The sequence below is a fragment of the Alligator mississippiensis genome, chromosome 4 (assembly GCF_030867095.1).
Source record: "Alligator mississippiensis isolate rAllMis1 chromosome 4, rAllMis1, whole genome shotgun sequence".
In the NCBI taxonomy this organism is placed as follows: Eukaryota; Metazoa; Chordata; order Crocodylia; family Alligatoridae; genus Alligator; species Alligator mississippiensis.
In genome coordinates this window covers 174,429,981-174,445,752 of record NC_081827.1, presented here as the reverse complement: position 1 = coordinate 174,445,752, position 15,772 = coordinate 174,429,981, and the positions used below count along the sequence as shown (strand labels likewise).

Below are 15,772 nucleotides of genomic sequence, written 5' to 3'. Positions count from 1 at the left end.
TTGAATTCAAGCAGCTTTGCACTGTCTCAGAGGAGTTTCACTCTATATGTATTTTTCTGTTTCATGGTATTATAACAACTCTTGCCAAGAAAAATCATTGCAAGTCTAGTAACATATTTCCATTCCCATGTAGCCTTGTGCTAAAGGATATACAAATAATTAATGATGGCTGTAGTGACAGTGACCTTAGGTATGAGTATGACCACAAAAAAAAAAAAATCACAAAACTATACTTTCTAAAGTATTGTGGGGTTTTTTCTCACTGTCAGTTCTGCTAAGTAAGCAGTAATTTCTTTAAAAACTTTTACTTGTAGCTAGTGGCCAAACTTTTTACAATTTTTCTCCTCATTAACAGAAGAGTCTTCATCAACTGGACAAGATTATAAAGCTCCCTTATACAGGTGGAAAATACTTTCTAGCAGTTAAAAAAAATCTCATAAACAATGAAGAAAGTGTGCATATTATTGTGCACTTAGGGAAAACAATTTTCTGCTACTGAATATATACAATACCTTAGAAAGTTTTTGTTTTCCATCTTCATAATGAATCTCCACATAATTGGAAGATAACAAATCACTGTAAAGGAAACGGAAAGGTTTAGATATAGAGTTTTTAAACAGCAACACAAGAAAATGTTAATATATTTACTGCCACCATTTTATCATTTCATTTGAAATTCTTGAATGACTGTTTCTGTCCTAGGGAAAGTAGGGCAGGGTGGCGTTGGAGACTAACTGGTTCAGGAAAACCTGACCTTCCATAGGCAACAACCTATTTTGTCATCTGAAAGCTCATGCCTACGAAAGCTCATGCTTCTCAATCAGTTAGTCTCTAAGATGCCACCCTGCCTTACCTTCTTTCTGGTTTCAGGCTGACACAGCTAACCACTTTCCATTTCTTTCTAGTTAAGGATATTAAAGAAAGCAAAACAGTTATCTTCAGTAAATGGTTCACTGTTACACTTTGAGGCAGAGAAGTCTTTAGACTTAAAAGACTAACTCAGTGGATGAATTTAAATTATATTTGTCTCACAATAGTATGATTTAATTTGCATTTTAAGGTATAAAAAATCTAAATTGGTTTATGAGATGTTTGCTTCTACTAGTTTCATTAAAAAAATATGTTTAGCTGATTATTTTTCATATACTATTATTGATATACCACTATCTTTGGATAGAGTGGCGTATAAAGCTAAATAAATGTGCTAACTCTGTAACCGACACATGGGCACAAGCCTGACTTGAACTGTCGAGAGTCCAAAAATTCAGAAAGCAAATCTTTCTACTTCTCACTTGCTGTGCTCCAAATTGCATCTAAAAACTGAAACTAGTAACACAGAAAATTGTTGTCTAATACCATGACTATGTAAAATTGTTCCCTACTGTTTCACCTCTTTGCATTTTGTTGTCAAGAAACTCCATCTCCCCTTATAAAAATCCCCATTCTGTCTGAGAGGAGAAATAAAATATTGCAAAAGCTGTCAGTGGCTTAGGCTGCATACACATGACCAAGTCAACTTGACTTAACTAAGGTGACTTAAGCCATGTCAGAGCATGCATATGTACAGCACCTTTACACGACAGCAGCCATCTTGTGAGCCCTCCCCTGCACTGGCCCCAAAGGGTGTATCTAGACAAGTATGCATGCGTGTTTCCCTGGGGACAAATAGCAGCAGAACATAGTTGTGCCGCTGCTACTTGTCTCTGGAGAACGACCCTGCGTGCACACTCTGGCATACAGCAGATTACCCTGTATGGGGTAGCAGAGGCTGGAGCCAGGACTTGGGCTGGCTCCAGCAACATTACCTGGGATTCCGGGGGCCTCCCAGGGCTGTAGCGGTAGCGATCTGAGCATGCAGAGCCTGGCCGGCATCCAGAGCATGGCTCTGGCCAGCTAGGCTCTGGTTCTGGGTGGCACACGCTGCAGCCACATGTGTCACCCTGTTTTGCTGCAATTTTTTTTTTTTTTTTAGATATCGGGAGTTCCCAGAATCTAATTTTACCTCTGAGTGGAGAACCCTTTCACTTGTGCCACATGTGTTTTGTGGTGCCTCAAAAGGTTTGAGGCATCACAAAATGCACATGTGCACTCGTCTGGACACACCCTTAGCGTTGACTTAACTAATGTGACTCAAGATAATACACCTTGGAGATTTATCATCATCTTGCACTGCATTTAACTCCACTCTACATACATGTGTATGCTCTGACAGTTAAGTCAACTTTAAAAAGTTAAATCGACTTAACTGTCAGAAAGTTAGTATGCATGTATGCACCTATACGCATGCAGCAAGGCTGCTCCAACATACTGTAATTACAGTGCTTCGGAGCATACTCAATTAATCAAGTGTGATGGAGCACGGTAATTACCACGCTTCAGCAGACTCCAGCATTACATGCATCAGTGTCCCCGTGCTGGCAAATGGCAGCAGGGGTGCTTTTATTAAAGCTCTTTTGATGAGCTTTAGTTAAAACGCCCCCACCAGCATTTTTCAGCATGGTGACACTGACACACATGATGTTCCAGGCACTTTAATTAGAGCAGATTTCAGAGCCGCTCTAATTAAAGTGCCCCCTACCCCGCCCCAACTCCCAGAGAACGTATTTAAACACCCTTAGACTCTACATAAGAGATGTAGTTTCAACCCCAGTCCTGATTTAAAGCTCAGGATAATCTCTGAGCATTTTGGCCCTGGGACAGAGAATGTAAACATGTTTATGGCACTATGCAGGTTATATGCTTATATGCTTATGCAAATACTTAGCTTGATATGGTCCAGAGCACTTAGCATCCTGCAGGATCAAACCCTTTGCACCTAAAGCATGATCTATATTGCCTATTACCTAATCAATTCATAGAATCATAGAAGTAGGGTCAGAAAGGACCTTGTAGATCTTCAGGTCCAACCCCCTGCCTGGGCAGGAAGAAAACTGGGCTCAAATGACCCCAGCCAGGTAGGCTTCGAGCCACTTCTTAAAGACCCCCAGGGTAGGAGCCAGCACCACTTCCCTTGGAAGTTGGTTCCAGATCCTAGCCGCCCTAACTGTGTAGTTCTTACAGATGTCTAATCTAAACCTACTCTCCAACAACTTGTGGCCGTTATTCCTTGTTATCCCGGGGGCGCTAGGGGAAACAAGGTCTCCCCAAACCCTTCTGGTCACCAGCTCCCCCCTCAGCCTTCTCTTGTGAAGGCTGAACAGGTTCAGGTCCCATAGCCTCTCATTGTAGGGTCTGCCCTGCTGTCCCCGGATCATGCGGGTGGCCCTCCTTTGGACCCTCTCAATGTTGTCCACATCCCTCTTGAAATGGGGTGCCCAGAACTGGACACAGTACTCCAGCTGTGGCCTGACCGGTGTCGCGTAGAGGGGGAGAATCACCTCCTTGGACCTACTTGAGATGCACCTGTGGATACACGATAAGGTCCAGTTAGCCCTGCCGACCGTGACCTCACATTGTCGGCCCATGTTCATCTTGGAAGCAATGGTGACTCCAAGATCCCTTTCTGCCTCCATGCTCTCAAGAAGGGAGTTTCCCATCTTACAAGTGTGCTGCCGGTTACTACTGCCCAAGTACAGCACCCTGCACTTGTCAGTATTGAAACGCATCCTGTTTTTGTTAGCCCACCCCTGCAACCTATCCAGGTCTTTCTGCAGTCTTTCCCTCCCTGCTAACGTGCCCACCTCACCCCAAATTTTGGTATCATCAGCAAATTTGAACAGGTTGCTTTTCACCCCGTCATCCAAATCGCTGATAAAGAAATTGAACAGCGTGGGCCCAAGGACTGAGCCCTGGGGGACTCCGCTGCCCACTTCCCCCCAGGTTGAATATGACCCGTCCACCACCACCCTTTGAGTACGACCCTTCAGCCAATTCGCAATCCATCTGACCATGTAGGCATTGATGCCACAGTCACCTAGTTTTTTAATGAGGATGGGGTGGTCGACAGTGTCAAAGGCCTTGCTGAAGTCCAGAAAGACTACATCCACCACAACACCTGCATCCAATGCTTTTGTGACCTGATCGTAAAAGGCAATCAGGTTGGTCTGACATAACCTGCCCCTAATGAAACCGTGCTGGTTGCCCCTGAGCATCATCCCTGATGCCGGCCCATCACAGATGTGCTCCTTGATGATCTTCTCAAAGAGTTTTCCCAGGATTGAGGTAAGACTGACGGGCCTATAGTTGCCCGGGTCCTCCCTCCTCCCTTTTTTAAAGATGGGAACCACATTGGCTATCTTCCAATCATCTGGCACCTGGCCCAAGCACCACAAGCACTCATAAAGTCATGCCAAGGGCCCTGCAATAACCCCTGCTAGCTCCCTCAACCCCCTGGGGTGGAGAGCATCTGGACCTGCTGATTTGAACACGTCCAGCCCCTCCAGAAGCACTCTAACCCGGTCCTCCTCAACCTTAGGTCTTGGGGTGTTCCCCTCGAGTCCATCTTGAATCACGGTGGGGGAGTCCCAGTCCCTGCACAAGAAAACGGAGGTGAAGAATTTGTTAAAGAGGTCTGCCTTCTCCTCTGGCGCAACCACCAGATTGCCCAGCATATCTTGCAGCGGCCCCACCTTTCCCAGCGCCTTCTTCATCCTCCCTATATATTTGAAAAAGGACTTTTTATCATCTTTGATCTTGGATGCTAGTCCTAGCTCTATGTCCGCCTTAGCTTTCCTAACAGCCCTCCTACAGGCCTGAGCAGTGGAGGTATACTCCTCTTTGGAGATCACCCCCACCTTCCACTGGGGGTACGCTGCCTTTTTGGCAACCAGGCATTCCCGGATGTCTTTGGTGAGCCAGGGAGGCTTTTGGGCACTCTCGCCCCCCTTGCTTCTTGTTGGGATCGTCACCCCTTGGGCCCTGAGTATCGTCTCCTTAAGGAATGACCACTCATCTTGGGCACTGAGTTCCCCTGCCCTCGAGAAACCCATAATTATCTGATTATGTAGCATTCTTCCACCTTCTAACACTTACCCAAACCTATATCCCAATAATATGAAACAGCTCAAAACATCAAAAAAGTACTGGGACTATAGGCATTGTGAGAGTCTAAATGACATGTACTGTCCCAGAGGAAAATCTTGTAGAAGGTTCACTTGGTGATATAAGGCAGGAGGCTGCCAAGGGCATGAATAAAATAAATAAATATCTTCATTCATTTTGAAGTAATCGTCAAATGAAATATATCAAAAGGCAAATTTACTACTGAAAGCTATTAACAGGTATCTCAATTTTAGATCATTTTAGACTATTTGCAATCCTTTGGACACTTTTTCTGTAGGATTATTAGTTAATAGATTAATTTACTCATGATACATCTGGCAAATATTATATACAATGGATAGTGATTCTCAATCATCCAGGGCCTGGCGTCGTGCAGGCACTAAGGTGCATGCTCAACAGCCCAGAGGTCACAAGTTTAAGGCCATAGCAGAAGCATTCACAGTGTGGCCCTGCCAGATTCCAATGAATCTGTGAATTCTGCTAAATACCTTGTCACAAGAACACAAAATAGGAAAGGAAGAGTTAGAGCAGCCGTGTCCACAACAACAGGCAAAACTTTCCTTTTGGGGGGAGTAGTAGATACGCTAGAGAAGAGGCAGGCAAAATGCGGCCCATGGGCCACATCCTGCCCGCCAGGCCATTCTATCTGGCCTAATTAGAAAATTAATATTTATCTGCTCCGGGTTCCCTGTCAAAGATGACAAGGACCAGGGGCAGTAGGACCCAGGGGAAGCCGGCAGGAGTCAGGAGAAAGGCCAGCCTGACTCGGCCCCACCCCCACCCCCTCTACCCAGAAATGTCTGCCTGCGGCAGCTTTGCCAGCACACAGCTGTTCTAGCACCACATGGCTCCTGGCTATATTGCCTGACCACGGGAGCAGGGAGGCCAGTACCCTGGGGACAGAAGAGGGGTGTGTGTGTGTGTGTGTGTGTGTGTGTGTGTGTGTGTGTGTGTGTGTGTGTGTGTGTGTGTGTGTACACACTGAGGCAAGTATAATGTATAATTGTGTACCTAGGGTGAGTTCCACAAGCACCCCCTACTATACGTATGCACCCACACACCCCCTTGCACTTCCATCCATGCAGACCCCCATACCCCCTGACACAGCCCAGCCACCCTCCCCATACACATCCCCCACAAATCCCATACCCACCCACACCCCACATATCCACACTCCCTAACCTCACACCCACCCCCCACACCTATCAACCCCCCCACACACACACACCCTCCCCCACATACCTATACACCCACAGCCCCCCACAGTTTACAAGACTAAGACTTCATTTTATGCTATTGTGCAATCACCTCTATGAACACTACACAAACGCATGTAAATCAGGACAAAAAGATTTTTTGAACTCAAATTAATAAATGTTGTAGATGTTTGATTTTTAGAACATAATTTGGTATTTTTCTGGTTCTGAGATAGCAAAACCCCTTGCAGAAAGGAGTACTTCTGGGGGCAAGGGGAGGGACTTCTGTTGGCAAAGGTTGGTGGTTAGGGAGCGGCACTTCTGGTCCCAAGATGGCAACCAGGGGGCAGGGCACCTGTCAAGGGGCAGGGCTACCCATGCGGCCCTCAACACCTTGCAAAACTTGGTAAGCAGCCCTCTGCCCGAAATAATTGCCCACCTCGGCACTGGAAGGTAGGGCTAGGATTCAGAGAAACCTAGACAAATTAGAGGACTGAACCAAAATCTTATGACATTCAATAAGGACAAGTGCAAAGTCCTGCACTTGGGACGGAATAATCCCATGCACCAGCACAGGTTGGGGACTGACTGGCTAAGCAGCAACTGTGCAGAAAAGGACCTTGGGGTTACAGTGGACAATAAGTCAACAGTGTGCTCCTGTTGCAAAGAAGGCTAACAGCATACTGGGCTGCATTGGTAGGAGTGTTGCCAGCAGATCAAGGGAAGTGATTCTTTCCCTCAACTGAGCCCTGGTGAGGCCATATCTGAAGCAATTTTGGGGCCCCCACTACAGAAAGGACGTGGGCAAACTGGAAAGACTCTAGCAGAGGGCAATGAAAATGGTTAGGGGGTTGAGGCACATGACTTCTGAGGAGATGCTGAGGGAACTGAGCTTATTTAGTTTGCAGAAGAGAACTGAGGGAGGATTTAATCAGAGTTGTCAACTACCTGAAGGGTGATAACAAAAAGAATGGAGCTAGACTGTTCTCAGTGGTGGTGGATGACAAAATAAGGAACAATGGTCTCAAGTTGCAGCAAGGGAAGTTTAGTTTTTCCTAATATCTAACCTTTCTCACTAGGAGGGTAGAAAAGCACAGAAACAGGCTACCTAAAGAGGTTGTGGAATCTTCATCCTTGGAGGTTTTTAAGACCTAGGTAAGCAAAACCTTGGCTGGGATGATAGTTGGGAATGGTTCTTTCAGTAGGGGGCTGGATTAGATGACTTCCTGAGGTCCCTTCCGACCCTCATTTTCTATGATTCTCTTTAAAAAAAATGTGCTTCTTTATTGTACCCAGATACCACTATGATGACTACTCTGTAGGTACACAAAAATAAGAAATTATAACAATCAAAGTTAATAATTATTCAGTTTCCCAAACAAAATATTCATTAGAAATATTGTTAATGTATAGATTTCAAAATAAAAATAATATTTATCCACTTTAACCTATGCTATATGGATTGTGGTAATACATGAAGTTTTTACAAAGAAGTTAGAAGACTATAAATGACATGGATTCTTAACTAAAATACAAAGGCCTGCTCTATGTTTATGCTGTAATTAATGTGTTAATGGTGGCATCAATGGCCAGGGTTACTACACATGCACGCAATGTAAGATGCCACAAAATTGCAGATGAGCCATAAAAATGTTCCACATATAACACAGAACATTTTTATGCCTGGTTTGTATGGTGATTAAAATTTAACCAGTGGCCAGGCAGAACCAGGGTTCTGGAACCAGTTCCTGTGCCATCCCATCCCAGGGACCAAAAATCAGCTGAACATCAGCCCAGCCCAAGACTTGGGGCAGTCAGGGGAGCTGCTAGAGGGTTTCCCCTGTCAGGGACTTTAAATCTTACACCCAGCAGCTCAAGCCAGGGTACCAGGGATCAGAAGCTATGAGCAGGAGAAGCCCTCTGATTCCCTGTGCCCAGCAGCCCATCCAGAGCTGCCAGTGTGGGGTTTTAATAATCAGCTGATTCTCAGCCCTGGCCTGAACAGTTCTGAACCCTGAACCAACCCTAGGGTTCTCCAGACCTGGAGCCATATCAGCTGAGCATCTGTCCAGACAGCCCCCGGTGAACCAGACCCAGGGCTTTCTGGGTCAGGGTTGACAATCTGCTGACAGTCAGCTCTGGCCTCCGCACTGTACTAGGGACTCAAACCAACCCCAGTGCAGTCCAGAGGCCAGACCTGTGGGCACTTCACTTTCAACTTTCCAGGATTATGATCCCAGGCTTCCCCTGCACTAGCAAGTTTTAAAGGCATGATTGGGATCTGATCTCCAATCCCACAATTGTACCTCCTGCCATGCCACACAAGCATTTTTGGGGTCAGGGATCAGCTCTCAATTGCACCAGTAAATGAACATGTACCAAGGGCCAAAGACTCATTGATTCTAATATGGTAAGGTATGAAGCTTCTTTAGTTTAACTTTTCTAAGTGTTACTAAAATCTTACATTCAGCAAAGTGGTAAGGATGGTTATCTTGATTATTACTAGGAAAGTAAAAGTATTAGCGTTTCAACTGCTTGCAATATGCAATCTATTATTATTAATCATTTATATTATCAAAGCAGCTAGGAGCCTATAATATCCTATTAATGTCTAAATTAAATTTATTTTCATACTAAAATCAGTGGGAAATATTATATTTCAAAATATTGGAAGAAATATCCATGCATTCTACAGCTGTCAACAATTAGTGAAAATTAGAAAACAAGCACATTGCTTCATTTACCCTTTGCATTTTAGATGTTCAGGGAGCAATTATAATGTACCAGTTTCCAGTGAAATAAATGACATATTCATCTTTAATTATAGATGTCTTCCAAGGTTAAAAGCACAATAGAATGTATCTGCTTAGCAAATCTGAATTAATGAAACATGATTTCCATGTAAATCTTAGATTCTTATTAGGTCTCAGAAATCTAGCCAGTCTTGAAAGATCAGATTTACGCAGTGGGTTGGTTCCAGTTTGGAGTTTTTGTCATAGGTCCAACAGAAACACCTAACTAATTTTTGTTTGTTTGTTTGTTTATGCAGAAGAATACCTGACAGTGCTCTCTCTGCAGTGACTCCTTGTCAACTGGTTCAGATGAGACTCATCTAGTTCTTATCAATCAAAAGAAAACCTTAAGTTCCACAGCTCTGAACTATAAGGCAGCAACTTAGGAGAAGCAAATAGAGAGGTCATTTGCTGATGGTGTGCACGCACATTTATACGTGGATGTATTTATTGGCATTATTTTTAAACTTTGTCACCTACATCCAAATCTGTCATATTTTCTGTTTCTCCCTCTAGTGCTCTTTCCCCTAATCTGGAAGCATTAGCCTTCAAATTATTTTCAGTCTCTGTGCTCTACAGTGATCTTGGCATTCCATCACACTCACTGAGGGCGATTTCCCAGTCTTCCCCACTGTGTCTGTTGACTCACAGATCATCACATCAACATAACATGATGCCCTTCATCTTGTATGACATAGGTCCCTGCACTACTCCCAACTCCTTTAGTTCACTCTTTGTTCTGTTCATCTAAACACTGGAGTTCTCTCTTCCTGATATAGCAGATGTTTGGTAAGGAGCTGTAATAACTAAACTGCTTCCTCCAGTTGTTGGCCATCTCTGTTCTGTTGTTTCCCATTATTTCTGACTGCAGCTGGTCTCTCAGCAACAGCAGCAAGGTTAGGGTTCTGTGCTCCATAAGCACCTGCGCTAGACTACTCAGGCAGTGCTAAGATAGGGTATTCTCATATACTAGGAACAGAGACATAACTTAAACTTCGGTACTCTGAATGGCAGAAGGGGAAGACATGGGAAGTGAGCTCATACATCCTAGTGTACTGGTTGCTGCTGCCTCAGCATAAATTCCCAGAACATGGTCTGCTACTTGAAGCAGCACAGACTTTCTGGAGGAGTGCCATTTGTCTCCTCTGAATTGGTGCCAGGGGTTTGTGCCCCACTTGCCACCACCATTCTCCCAAGACACACTACTATACCAGGAGTCAGTGCCGTATCTAGACTCCTGTCAGCCGCGGGCAAACTTTTAGTATCAGCCCCCCTCTTCACCAGATAATGATTTTTTTGTTGCAAAAGTCTTTATTACATTTGTGGTATTGATGTCTTTAAATAATTCATTCTCAATTGATAACATTTCCAGTCCCATATATGCTCTATATTAAAACTTTTTTTTTCAATTTCAATTTTTTTTTCTTCATTTTCAGGCCCCCTTTCTGTCCCCAGGTGGCCACCTGGTTTGCCCATGCCTGTGTCCAGGTCTGCCAGAAGTGTTAAATAAAGTATAGAGATGTTCTGAACAAAGACACCGGGAAAGGAGACTGCGATGTGTAGTCATTTTCAGTAGTGACTGCATAGTCCTATTGCTCTATACACATGTTGGTTAGGAGGATAGACTCATTCCATTCTCAGACATAGTATTAGTACTGTTTTTTGTTTTTCAATCCGGTAATGTATTCTGGAATAAGGCATTAGTAATCATTTTTTCATACTTTCAAATACTTGCTGTTATCCTGTTCTACTCTATATTCTGCCTTGTAAGCTAGAAAACAAGTTCTGTTCTTGCTGCCAAATGAAGACAGACTTTGGATAGCACGTTTGTTATGGATCTAAACTTGCCAAAGCCAGGCAAGCATCAGCAGGGCCAAATGGAGAGAAAAAAAATCAAAATAAAAATGACTTTTTAAGTTTTCTCATTTTTTAAACTACTTTATTTGAGCCTCCAGATTTGCTCTACCAGAGCACATGTATTGCAATAATTTTGACTACAGGCAACACAAAGGAAGATCATATAAGTATGAAATGATTTTGAATATTAAACTAGAGGGACTTTAAAACATTTTTCATCATGCAGTACATGTTTTTTCAATAAACGTTTTGCAAATTTTAGATAATTCTGCTAGCAAGAAAGCTAGCGTAATTTTAGAAAAGAGAAAAGCAGAGATCTATTGATTTTAAGAGTTCAAATAAGGGAACAGTGCATGGTTGAAGAATTAAATAGAGATTGTATCCAGGAAGGATGTCTCCTGACCCTAAAAGACTCATCTTTCTTTGTTGCTATACACAGGAGGCAAGAGCTATAAATGATGCTCTGAAAGACCAGAGGGCAGCTGTAAATTTTAGAAAATGTATAACCACTTCCCTCAGCCATCCAGCTCAGCAATGATAAAATCCAGGGCACTTGTTATTTGGAAAACTGGATATCTAAGACTGCCATTTAATGGAATATCAAATTGCTAAGAATCTGAACCTTTCCATTTATTCTATTAGTTGACATTAGGGCTGTGTGAAATTTCGCCAGCAGTTCCATTTCAACGCTGTTTTGACTCATTTCGAACTCAAAACCACAAAATCAAAATGAAACAGAGCTTTGAAACAGCCTCAAAATGAAACGAGGCAAGTCGAGATGTTTAAAAAATTTTGAAATGTTTCAAGTTTCGAAGCTCAAGCTGGGCTTGCCTGCACGGAAACAAAAACTAAAGTAAGGAGAGGGAGGGAGAAGAGAGGGAAGTGGGGGAAGGAGTGCTCTCACCATTGACTGTGTAGCTTGCCAGTCACGGTCATCCTGCCCTGAGGTCCCTTCCAATCCCAGTGCTCTGGGGGAGGGTGGAAAAACTGCATAAAAGGCAGCATTGTTTGAACTGCCCTGCTTTCTGCCTTGGTGACAGTTGAGTGAAGGCGCACCTTAACACACACACAGTGTCACCCACCCATGTCATGAGTTTTGCCTGTCAGTAGCTAGAGGTGCAGGGCCTCAGAACCTAGACTCCCCCTGCACCTATCTCCTTGACAGCTAGCAGGCTTTGTGGCCATAGCAGGGCCTAGCAGGCAGGCAGTTTTCATCCCCCTGTGCCCCGAGACAGACACAGTCCCACAAGCACCCATGTCACGAGTTTTGCCTGTCAGCAGCCAGAAGTGCAGGGCCCCAGAACCCAGAAGCCCCTGCACCTATCTCCTTGAAAGCTGGCAGGCTTTGTGGCCTCAGCAGGGGCTACCTTCCCTGCAGTTTTGACCCCGCTGTGGCTTAACACATACATATGACATGAGTTTTTTGCTTTCAAGATTGTGAGGTGCAGTTTCCCTGAAACCCCTGCACCTATCTCCTTGAAGCTTGTCAGGCTTCATGCCCTCAGATGGAGCTACCATTCTTGCAAGTTTCATCCAAACCAGACCAGAAATAACAAAATTATAGGCTATTTCAAGCTTCCCCATTATAGTCTATGGGCGAAATGTCGAAACAGCAAAACTGTTTTGACGAAACAGAACAGTGGTTTTGAATCAAAACAAAATTCAAAACGAAATGCTGTTCAGTCGAAATGTCAAAACACAAGTCGAAAAGGAATGGTGCCATTTCACACAACCCTAGTAGACAAACTTTTTTTAAGAGCAGATACAAAAAGTTCTTCAAACAAATGAAGAATTCATGTTCCTATAGACTGTGGCTATTTTCATAAACAAACTTCAGGAGCCAACTCTGAAATGGCATATAGCTTCTGCCAAGTCTGTCTTTCAGTACGATATCTTGTGATATGAGAGTGTAAGTTAGGGGTGGGCAAAATACACCGGAGCCTGTACCACCTGGGCTCTGCACTGTCATCATTGCTGTGCTGGGCAGCCCAGAGGCGGCGGTGACAAAGACGCAGGGTAGCCCATGTGGCGCAGGCTCCAGGCAGCTGTAGCGAGAACTACCTGGTGGCAGCGAGAGGGAGGGGCCACTTTCCCCCCTACGCCAAGCAAGAGCTTTTGCCCACCACCACCAGTGCTGCCACTGCTCAGCCTGGACTGACAAATATGTAGCAGGCATGGGGCGAGCTAGATTGGAGCTGTGTGGCACAGGTCCCCGCTGGTACCGCCAGGCTGGGGGCAGCAGTGATGGCAGCTGGAAGAAGCCACTGCCACCTGGGCTGCCTAGAAAGGCAGTCCAGCCGTGCAGCTGCCCCAGCCCCACTGTGTGCCTGGGCAGCAGGACATGTCACAGCCGGGCAGTGCAGAGTGGGCGTGGGTCATGGCTGTGGCTGCGCACTGCTGGCAGTGGGAGGGAGGCGCTGCAGGGCACATGGGATCTGAGCTGTTGCAGGGCAGGTGCTGACTGGGCTCAGGGAGGCATGCAAGGGGGGCTCCCATGGATACCCCACCATACCCACAAACCTTTCTCCAGAAATCCCACAACCACACCCTCTCCCACACACAATCACACCCACACACCTCTGGGGGGAGTCCCACTCACTGCTATGCAGATGCGCCCCATCACACGCATGCACCCAGAGATACACCCCCAACCACCCTCTGCCTCCGCACACCCCACAGCCACCCACAAACCCCATACCAACCCACACCCCCACCAACCCCTCATACCTACCCGCCCATATCCACACATACTCCCACACCCTTCCCTACACCCCCCCCACACACGGATCCACACAGCCACCCACAAAGCCCATACTCATCCATCCACACTCACACATACCCCCATAGCCCAAGGGTAAGACTTCATTTTGAGCTATTATGGAATCATCTCTGTATACATAGTGCAAACACACACAAATCAGGTCAAAATATTTTTCTTTAAATGAAATGAAAATTTTATTGTAGATGCTTGATTTTTAGTATATAATTTAGGGGAGAGAGTGTGGGGGGGGGTTCCAGTTCCAAGATGGCAAACGCTCTTCCCAAATGAAGTACTTCTGGTGGCAAAGGAAAGGACTCCTGGTTGCAACTGTCAGGGGTTAGGGGGCAGGACTTCCGGTCCCCAGATGGCAACCAGGGGTCTTGGTGCCTGTCAAGGGGCGGGGCCACCCTTGCGGCTCTCAACAGCTCACCAAATCTCATTAAGCGGCCCTCCAGCCAAAATAATTACCCATCCCTGGTCTAAGCAGCTACCTCCAGTTACTCTTCCTCACAATTTTTTGTTAAAGTTTGTTATATTTCTACATGTGGAATTATCTATCTTCCACAGGTCATACTGGTACTTGTCCAAGAAGGACAGATAGATTCCAAAGGAAGTTGATAACACTGAACAGTTAAATTCAGCATCCAAGGGCATTTAAGCATCTTGAGTAAAAGGGATGACCTTGCTCCATATATTATATGCTGCACCTGATCCCCAAAGACATTCAGTCTAAAAGCACTAGTTAGGTGCTGCAGACCTTTTAGTCTCTTAAAAGTGGAAGCATCAAGGTTCCCAAGAAATAAATTAAACACCCAGCTCTGAAAACAGCATCTTTAGCAAAATGGGAAGGACTAGGGAGAGTGGCATCCAGGAGGGAGTCTGGGGGCTACAATTTAACCTGCCAGCCTCGAGCTGTTTTCAGAATGGGAGGGGAGAAAGGGAGTGGAGGGAGTTGGTCTGGGGTCTTTTCAGTCCCTACTGGAGGGTGGGGTGGGTTTTCCCTTCCCCTCCTCCCCCCATTCTGAAACTCTTAGATTTCCCTCCCCCAGGAGCCAACAGTGAACTTCTGTTTGTTCCAAGGGATCGCCATAACTCAGAGCACTTCCTGCAAAGTGTTCTCAATTACAACGGGGAGCTCCACTTCTGTCTGCACCCTTAGACAACCTTGCTCTAAATGGTTACTGAGCCTGACCTCATACCTTTTTCCCCCCTCTATCCTATTCCTGTTCTTCCCTGTCCACTTCCATCTCCAAACCAGGTCCTTGGCCCAGACTCCACACCTAGCCAGTCCAGGTCTCTATGCCTCAACCCAAATCAAAATCTCCATGTTCAGCTCCATGCTCAGCTGAGACTAGCTAGCCTCAGTCTGCTCTTGCAAGCTCCCCACTGAAATCCTAGTCTTCCTCTACCCCTGACTCCCCACCTCAATTTTACTTCCCAGGCTCTACATCTCAGTCTCCTTCCCCAGGCACTTTGTCCAAAGAATATCATTTAAAAGTTAGTTAATTCACACCACAGATTTTAACTCTCTTGACAAAACTGGAGGTCACAATTCTTGAAGAACACTTCACTTTAATTTTTTCAAATATTTTCAAACTGAAAAAAGATTCTTAGTTAAAGGACACGGAAGTTTTCTATTTTGCAGTGAGAAGGGCCTTAAGTCATTGCACTATAACAGCATGGCCATGGAGGAACAGCTGACAAAACTGAAGATTAAACAGCTGCAGCAGCTGCCTCAAAATTGCAGCTTTCCTGATTCAACTATTCCTTTGACTGCTGGATTTTTGGGAGGAAAATGCTTCTCCTCCACAGGAATTACCTTACGTTTGTTTACCTAAGCTTGATATATATGTATCTAATGTCAGGATAGTAGGAAATATTGATTTATCTATTTGACTTTTTATTAAATTGTATGAGGGACTGTGAAGGCATCTACCTTCATTGGGATGTTTCCACTCCCAATTGATAACTGCAATTTTCTGAAACCAAGTCCTTTATACTCAAAGAGAAAAAAATATATATTCGTTACTTTTTGTCTTCCAGGTCTGACTGTATTCCCAGCATGTTCTTGACTCTGTTACTGAAAGTCGGTAATTAAAAGAGTGTTTCCTGGTATTTCAGACCAGTTACTTTCTTTCAGACTTAATAGCTCTTACCTTTTCACT

At 44.8% G+C, this 15,772-nt stretch overlaps 1 protein-coding gene across 5 annotated transcripts in view; it reads right to left on the bottom strand.

Annotated features, from left to right (window-relative positions):
* The window catches only part of ADAM23 (ADAM metallopeptidase domain 23), a 192,704-nt gene that overhangs the window by 105,015 nt on the left and 71,917 nt on the right, over positions 1-15,772 (bottom strand). For all 5 annotated transcript variants that reach the window (XR_009462034.1, XM_019492168.2, XM_019492165.2 and 2 more), the window contains exon 4: positions 513-576. Coding sequence is in view for 4 of the 5 variants with exons in the window: in XM_019492168.2 (XP_019347713.1) it covers positions 513-576 (64 nt within the window). In the remaining variant the exon portion in view is untranslated. The remainder of the gene's footprint in view (positions 1-512; positions 577-15,772) is intronic.